Here is an 8,409-nt window from a genome sequence, read left to right as displayed (position 1 = left end):
GGGTGGTCTGAGAACTTCGGGTTGTCAGAATTAATAAGTTCGTCTCTACTGCAGTGCGTTTCATGATTTTGTCAATGGCTTTGGCACATAAAACCCACGAATCTTTAGCTGCGATAATAAAAAAAGCTTCGTAATATTTCAGGTTATCTTTGGGCGCAGACGCCTGAACCGTGACGAAAATACGCCAGCACCAACTAAGCGGAAGGCAAGTGTACAGATTGTTGTCACTGTGTGGCTGATAATGATTTATTTCCATTGCAGAGAAAAACGAGCAGAGACACACGAGATGAAGAGTCACGTCAGGTTCCTTCACAGAGTGTAAGGCTTTTCTTTGGTCTAATTTGTCAGAATCTGAACATACCAGTGAATTGAACTATGGAAAATGGACGGTGTGTGTCGTTATAAGAACAATGTAGCCGATTAGTCACGAGAAAGATATAACTATGCTGCGTACCACAATACGGGAACATATTTCGTTTGTTAAACAAGCTTGTCTTTGAGAACAAGAACTTAGCTAGTTGATGTTTTGCCTACGAGTAACTTCACTTACTGGAAATGCCCCAACTAGGTCTTTCCCGCGCTGTGAAGTTTTCATAACTATGTAGGCCAGCGGAAGTTCTGTCAATGCAACAGGCTTAAAGCTATTGATGTGTTTTTACAGGTCACTTATGATGCACAAGCTTCCACATTGACCTCTCTTTTGGACAGTTTGGAATATGTGAGTAGGCATTCACTGTCTTGACATACTATCACTGAGAATATGTGCTCACTGTTATGTGTCCTACCCATACCAGGTTGGAGATAGTGCCGAGACAATTCTAGACAGCGCTTGTGCATGTCAGGAAACAGAAGTAAGCAATCATGCCAACAGCTTAAGCTTACAGGTACACCAGACACGATAAAACCATGCCAACTGTTGATATCGTTCTCTCAACAGGAGACTTCCCACAGTGAGCCTGCAGTGTTCACTGATGCATTTGAAAGTGAACCAGCTGTAAGTGACCTCCTGCACCACTTATTGGCACAAGTGCTGTTCAATTCTTTACACATTATGAAAGAGTAAGCAGTCGTGCAAATTCTTCTGCCTCCTTATGTTGTCATATTTAAAGGTAACTCAACTTCAACAGGCTGCAGCACACATGGAAACCACATCATTCAACAATGTTTTGGGGAATGAAGATGTAAGTGCTCACACAGCCAGTCTAGGCTTCTGAACACGGTGCCTGTTAAGAAGTACACACATTCACATGGTTTCTCCTTTCATAGGCTCACTGCAATGAAGATACGTTTCCCAGCTCTGGCACAGTTTGTGAACCAGATGTGAGTGGTCGGGACAATCTAGGCTTTTTCATATGCTGCTTCAAGTGGAACTGAGCTGCCAATTTCTTCTGCAGGTTTCCCTTCACATTAGAAATTCACTAGTCAGATGTACATTGGATAAGGAACCAGATGTGAGTGTACAGGCACTGTCCTCTCCACATGATCATGTCTACTTCCTGTGTGACACTGCAATGATGATTGCTGCTGTGCTTTGTTTACAGGCTTTCACTTATGGTGTAGCTACTCCAGACAGCAGTGTTGCAGAAAATGAAGTTTGTGGGAGCTTAATATCAGATCACGAAGTTGACGTAAGTATGCACGCAGATTATTTGAGTTGCCGGATGAAGTGTTTAAGTTTCTCACAAAACTGTTATTTTGTCAGATTCACGTAAGCAAAACCGAGCACATCATGACAAGGAAAAATACAAAGGTAATATTTTGTAATGTTAACGTGTTCTATATCATGACATGCCTTTCCACGTTCTTGTAGGTGATGAAAGATAGGTCCACACAATGGGAACTGCCACCAGCTGACCATTCGTACACCAGCACGAGACTTTCTATGACCATGAGAACTATTTCCTATTGAACACTGACCAGTGATGACATTCTTTTTTACACTGGCATTTCTGTGGCTGCATTTGACAAGCTCGTGTCAGCACTGAAGACTCAAGACAAGACAGTTCGCAAGCTCTTGACCATCGAAGACCAGCTGTTATTGACACTCATGAGGCTTAGACTTGGCCTCCTTTGTGGAGATTTAGCAAGACGGTTCGAGGTCTCTGTAGCTTATGTTTCTAGAACATTTTCGAGAGTGCTGGACGACCTGGTGAAGATCATGCAAGAAGTTGTTGTGTGGCTTCCCCGCTCAAGGTTGCGGGCAAGCATGCCTGAGAGTTTCAGAAACAGCGAGTACAGTCATACAACATGCGTATTCGACTGCACTGAAGCACCAATGCAAAGGCCACGGAAACTGATGGCCAGATCCCAAAGTTACAGCCAATACAAGGGTGCAAACACGATGAAATTTCTTACCGTCATAGCACCAAATGGATTTAAAATGTTTGTGTCAGATGTGTATGGAGGCAGGGCATCAGACAAATACATTGTAAAGACATGTGGAGTGGAAGAGTACCTCCTTCCAGGTGATGAGATAATGGCAGACCGTGGTTTCAAGCTTGACCCTTATCTTGAAGCTCAAGGGATTAAATGAACAGGCCTGCATTTACAAAAGGTAGGTGTCCACAATAGTGTTTTCATAACCTCCATAAACTTAAGAGCTACACAGTAATTACACGTACATGACTGCCTCCATCTTTTTTTTCTCAGGAAAGGATCAGCTACCTGAAAGTGAAGTCACCGAAACTAGGCGCATCGCATCGCTACGAATTCATGTTGAGCGGGCAATCAACCGAATCAAGACGTACAGAATTTTCAAGCAAGTACTGCCCATCAAGTCAAGAAAGTATTCCAGCAAAATTGTCCTTGTTTGTGCAGGACTCTGTAACCTTAAACGCCCGCTCATCAACGAACATACAAAAGCATAAATGTCCCGTATGTACTTTAATTTAGCCTTAAGCACTCTGAGAAGTGAGTAGGGTAAACTTCACTAATGCCGTTTTAACGTGAAAGCTTTATTGGCCTGGACTTGCAACCTGGACTTGCAATCAAGATTAACCAAGGCTAACAATGCTATGCCTTATCTTTCGCTACGTATAGCCGAGCTAAGCCACTGCCAATTTTTTTGTAACGTCACTGGTTTCGTACCTGTGAAGCTTATGGAAGTGATTTGAAGCCAAGGTGTTAAAATGTGGTTGAATGTTTTTTTATTCATTCAATATACTTGGATGGCTCCAATGAAGCAGACATTATGAACAAATAAAATTTCACTTGCTCATCACAAATCGCAAATCTCTTCATACTTTTTGCACATAGCCAGCTTTTTCTTATAATGTAGGTCCTCAAGGTGAGGCAGGAGATGCAAAAAGTAGAATGTTTTGAGCCTCTTCAAGTTCTGTTCAATGTACCGTGTGTCAATAGGCACATTTACAATGACATCACTTTCAGCCGACCACACATAAAAATAGCAGGTGCTTTTGCCACAGCAAAACATGCTAAACTGCACTTGGTCACAGTAACCATTTTTGCCACCTGGACAAAGCACAGGTTCCCCATTCACAAGCTTAACGTCATACTTTCCCTTTTCAAGTAATACCGTGCAATCTGAAACCGTGGGACACTTGATCTCAACTAGAGCATCATCAGCACAGATGCCATCAGGGCTTGCAGACAGCCAAGGATGTGTACTGCTCACTACCATACCCGACTGCGCTACAGCCAAACCAGTCTTCCTCGTAAATGCTGCTCTTGCAATGGCTTCATACTTCAGCCCATGCTTTGTGGCAGCATTACCGGTAAAGCCTGGATTTGAAAGCGCAGAAACAGCATTCGAGGGATCAGTGCTTTCCCTTTTAGGAACCCGCTTCACATTTGATGCAGTTATGCGAAGGCGCCTGGCCATGCGCCATAGCGGGCACCCCTGTTCCCTAGTGGCAAATTCAAGGGAAGCCCGTCCTTCATTCGAAAGCATAACAAACTTTTGATAAAATACTCTGCAAGGGTCGCAGCCTTTTGGGAGTTCCAAAGGGTCTGTATGTGAGTGGCGAGGCTGGCTTGGCAGATCAGTAGCACGTGGGTCCCAAGCAGCCGCATTCAATGTACTATGAAGCAAGGTACCTGCAAGATATAAGGCAATTACACACAATTCACACTGCACTGTGCCGGCTAACACCACTTGTATATATAATGATGTGCAATAACCAAACATGATATCTACTGTATTTGACAGGCACCAACACCTATCACAATGTGCATTACCATTATGTTAAATAAATGGCAACAAATAACCCGTCAGTCTCCTAACGTATGCGTGTCGATGCCAAAAAACATACTGATGCCATACAGTGGCAAAAAAAATATAGGGTTTCAAGGAACAACCGCCGCTGTAATTTTAAGGCATTTCACTTAACACAACTGCACTCATTTCATGTTGGAAGAAATGTTCCCTCACCAGGAATGTTGAAGAGATCTGAAAATGGTCATCCCAATGTGGTTCATTAGCTCTACATCATTTCCGAAGTGATGAAACTTTCGTGTGGGTTTTGGGGCCTTGTTTTCGGAGTCCACAGTTCGTTTTTGCAGCTTAAAGTCCATATCTTCAAGCAGGACAGGTTCCACATTCCTCTTTGTTCCCCTGTTCCACTGAGCTGTTTGGTCAGTACATGATGTGCCGGTCATTCCCGAGGCGACAGCCATATCGACTTTCCACAGTAGTGCACCAACATGGCTGCAAACCCTTGCTTTCCCAGCCATACACGAGCAACCAGCAGTGATCACCTGTCCGGTGTGCCTTACGCAAGCCCATGCTGTCCAAGGCTTTTGATTTATGGCCTGCGATGGTCGAACATCCGCCTTGAGGTACACTAAGTCTGCGTTAACATTGTGACAAAGCACCTGGCCCACCCAGCCACTCTGTACAAAATTGTAGGAGTCTAGGGTTTTGTATGCCTCAGCTTCTTTGACGTCACATGCCTTGCTCTTGATGAGGTAGCACACAATGTGGGCACTAGACACACTTGGCCACGCCTTGACATCGTCCACCCAGCTTTTGACAAACATTGGGTGCACGTAAGTCACTCCATCTGAAAAATAGGTGACATCAATCAGTGAGTGAATACGCAGGCTAAAAATATTTGCATATACTGCAGCAACAAATACAATGATTAAAAATTATATTCTGAGGATTTACGTGCCAAAACCACGATTTAATTGCAAGGCACGCAGTAGAGAACGACTCAGGATTAATTTTGACCACTTGGGTTTGTTTAACGTGCACCCGATGCACAGTACACGGGCATTTTAGCATTTCACCCCCATCGAAATGCGGCCGCCGCGGCCGAGAATTGATCCAGCGCCCCCGGGCTTAGTAGCGCAACGCCATAGCCACTACGCCACCACGGTGGGTTATCAAATACAATGGGAACATGCGATGGGAGATGGGAGATGAGATCATCGATCTCATATGTGTTAAACCAATGCCTCATCTTTGGTTACACTGCGAGATAACCCGCCGTGGTTGCTCAGTGGCTATGGTGTTGGGCTGCTGAGCACGAGGTCGCGGGTTCGAATCCCGGCCACGGCGGCCGCATTTCGATGGGGGCGGAATGCGAAAACACCCGTGTACTTAACTTTAGGTGCACGTTAAAGAACCCCAGGTGGTCGAAATTTCCGGAGTCCTCCACTACGGCGTGCCTCATACTCAGAGAGTGGTTTTGGCACGTAAAACCCCATAATTTAATTTTAAAAAACTGTGAGATGCACTTGGAGGCGACATTGTCATGCCCGTGGCTCAGACTGTAACGTCCCTACATTCCCTTCACTAAAACATTAAATGCTGTTTGTAGTGGGGTACTCCAGGTTACTTTGACCAGCTCGGCTCCTTTAGTGTGAACACAACGCACGGCAGTGGACGCTGCGGCCGGCCTTAAGTCCAACAGCGCAACACCATAGCCACTGGGCTACCGCGGAGTGCTCGTTTTTCTGAGACGGTAGATATCGCTTCGTTCGCACATCGTTTCCATTTATTACGCGAGATGAGGCTTCGTAGCACGCCAGCGATGCGGGCGGATTATTAGGACGGCTAGACGGCTTTCCGCGATCGCAGATCAGTACAAACTGCGTCGTTCCGCACATGTCTGAGTGGAAAGCACTTGCAACAGAGAACGAAGATTTCGGTAGGACACCGCCGCGAAGCTATCCTAAGCAGCTTGGTTGCAGACCAGTCATGCGATAAGATATTGTTCATAGCAGGATAGCGAGCGATGGGAAGATGCGGTGTCCGCGCCGCCACAAACGTGCGAGCTGACAGCTGCTGCTAACACTCCCGTTCAAAGTACAACTCACAGACGCACCTGTATGTAATTGCTGGCTGCGCGATCACGGACACAGCGAACGATGAAACACAGCATGCATTGTTTATTCTACGCGAAATTGACGCGCAAAACATTTCGAGTTGAGCGCACACACTCACCGATGTCGATCGTATCCCCAGCCAACAATGTGTGGGTCCCGCTGGCTCCTGGCTGCGTGCTGCTTTTCGTTGTGGCCACTGTGGCCATTTCCTAGCAGCGATGAAGACTTCGCGAGCAGAAAGATGCGTCTGCAACGAGCTAACAAAAATTCCGCAGGAATTCACAGACACAAACGTCGGCACACCTCATACAAACACGTTGCCAAAAGGCACTGCCAGCGCAGTTAACACACAGTTAACAGCCCAGCATGGCGCGGCAATGACGCTTCCGGTGAAAGCCGAAAGGTGGCGCTAGTATGATGCATATGGCGGCGCCCAGCTGCCTTAGGTAAAACAGTCTATAGCCTACGGTGCGCTGCGACGGTGTCATTGCCTTGTGAATTTAGACGGAACATCGTGGCCACGACGACGGAAATAATGCGCCTGGAGTGTCCATATTACTGCTATCGCAATAAAAACAACTGAAGCTTTATCAATGTGACGTTATGGGTGCCAATAAATAGAAAAAAGTGTTAACAGTGGCCAAGTATAGAGTGAATATTTGAAAATTTCAAAACAAAGGATGTATTCTGTTGGTGTACTCCATGGCTGACTAGTAAACTCTGCAGTAGATGTAAAGCTGTCCTGCAGTAGATGTAAAGCTGAGTATGATGAAGCTCACACATGTGAAGACATACAAAATTCATTGCTATACCGCGAGTTCTTTTTTTTTCTTTCTAGGCGTCACCAGTTGCTTTCTTCTTTATGGTCATTGCCTGGGTATAACGAAGAAAGTTAGCTCACGAGATGGCTGTGGTAATCACTCGGTTTTTTTAAGCCTGTAAAGCACGGCGGAAGAAAAGAAATTGGGAAACAACTTCACCTAGCATAATTGAAAACCAATTACTTTACTACCACGTGATCGCTTCAGGTGATATCGAGCGTGAATGCTCGAGATATGATTTATTACTTCTTCTTCGAGCAAAGAGACAAAAGTGACAGGAACATGTGGTCCATGCAGCCGCTTGCTCCAAAGAAAAAACACGAGCGAAGGAAATACGCTACATGGCAAGAAAACTAGCAAGTTGAGCAAGTAACTTGCGAGAAGACGTCCGCAGTTGTTGGCAAGGTAGGCAAACCACAACGCACTGACATAAACGTGCCAAGATCAAATCATTCAGGGTCGAGCTCGCTAGGGACACGTGGTGGTGCGGCGGCTTTTTTTGTTCACGCATAACAGTGAAAGAAAAGTCAAAGGACTCTCCCTGTGACGTCAGCTTTTTTTTTTCTTTTTCCTTTCTCCATGGCGTGAAGGCACCGCCAAAGGAGCGGTTCTTTCGGAGCACACCGCAAGCAGCGGCCTGCGTGGGCGGGCGCGCAGCCCGTCCCTATAGCGTGCTCCGCGAGCGGTGTAGCTCGCGTTAGGGGGGGCGCGCATTGGGCCTAATTGGAAGCGGGGCCGACGGCACCGTGAAGAGCTACCGTGACGACTCCCGGCTTGCAGCGATACGCCGCTCACCCACCCCGGTGGAGCCGCCGGCACTCCGGACAGCGTAGCGGCGGCGGCCGTCGCGGTTCACCGATACACACGGTCGCCGCCAGGGGGCGGCTCTGGAGGCAACGCACATCGTTAGAACTCGGTTGAGCGGTGGATCCTTTCAGTCTCAAGTATACCATAGTAAAACTCAAGCACACGCATTCCGTCACTGCGTTACCGTGATCGGGGGCGAAAACTGTGATAACCGTCCTTACTGAAATTCACGCTGTATCAATGTATTGACACTTAGCGCGTCCTTGTTCGTGCGCGTACTTACTGATTTTGTATTGCTCGTTTGGAGTCGACTTACATGTTCATTATCAACTGCAGCCCGACGGTAAGACGATGGACAGGGAAAAACTGAACACACAGAACACCAACTTTTAAGTGAATTTAATTTTAAGGAACATAAATGATAACCCAATGCGCTCGCACACGCATTAACTAACATGCACTTGTATTAGTTGGTTCTTTACGATTCTTC

The 8,409-nt window shown here is 46.3% G+C and overlaps 1 protein-coding gene, 1 long non-coding RNA gene and 1 pseudogene across 2 annotated transcripts; 2 read left to right on the top strand and 1 right to left on the bottom strand.

Moving 5' to 3' along the window:
* The first annotated feature begins 565 nt into the window (after window positions 1-565).
* LOC142563716 (uncharacterized) lies at window positions 566-1,038 on the top strand. Its single transcript, XR_012824395.1, has 3 exons — window positions 566-718; window positions 795-851; window positions 938-1,038. It is a non-coding gene; the product is annotated as an uncharacterized LOC142563716 (long non-coding RNA).
* A 745-nt stretch (window positions 1,039-1,783) lies between these two features.
* LOC142563443 (uncharacterized) lies at window positions 1,784-2,867 on the top strand (annotated as a pseudogene).
* A 203-nt stretch (window positions 2,868-3,070) lies between these two features.
* On the bottom strand, window positions 3,071-6,614 carry LOC142563171 (uncharacterized). Its single transcript, XM_075673722.1, has 3 exons — window positions 6,410-6,614; window positions 4,391-5,021; window positions 3,071-4,056 (listed from the first exon to the last, which is right to left on the bottom strand). Exons 1-3 carry the CDS (start codon window positions 6,495-6,497, stop codon window positions 4,041-4,043), a joined length of 735 nt encoding a protein of 244 aa, XP_075529837.1. The 5' UTR covers window positions 6,498-6,614; the 3' UTR covers window positions 3,071-4,040.
* Window positions 6,615-8,409: the final 1,795 nt, after the last annotated feature.

This window comes from Dermacentor variabilis, chromosome 11 (genome assembly GCF_050947875.1).
Source record: "Dermacentor variabilis isolate Ectoservices chromosome 11, ASM5094787v1, whole genome shotgun sequence".
Taxonomy (NCBI): Eukaryota; Metazoa; Arthropoda; class Arachnida; order Ixodida; family Ixodidae; genus Dermacentor; species Dermacentor variabilis.
The sequence above is the reverse complement of the archived record's forward strand: the minus strand, read 5'-3'. Positions and strand labels throughout refer to the sequence as shown.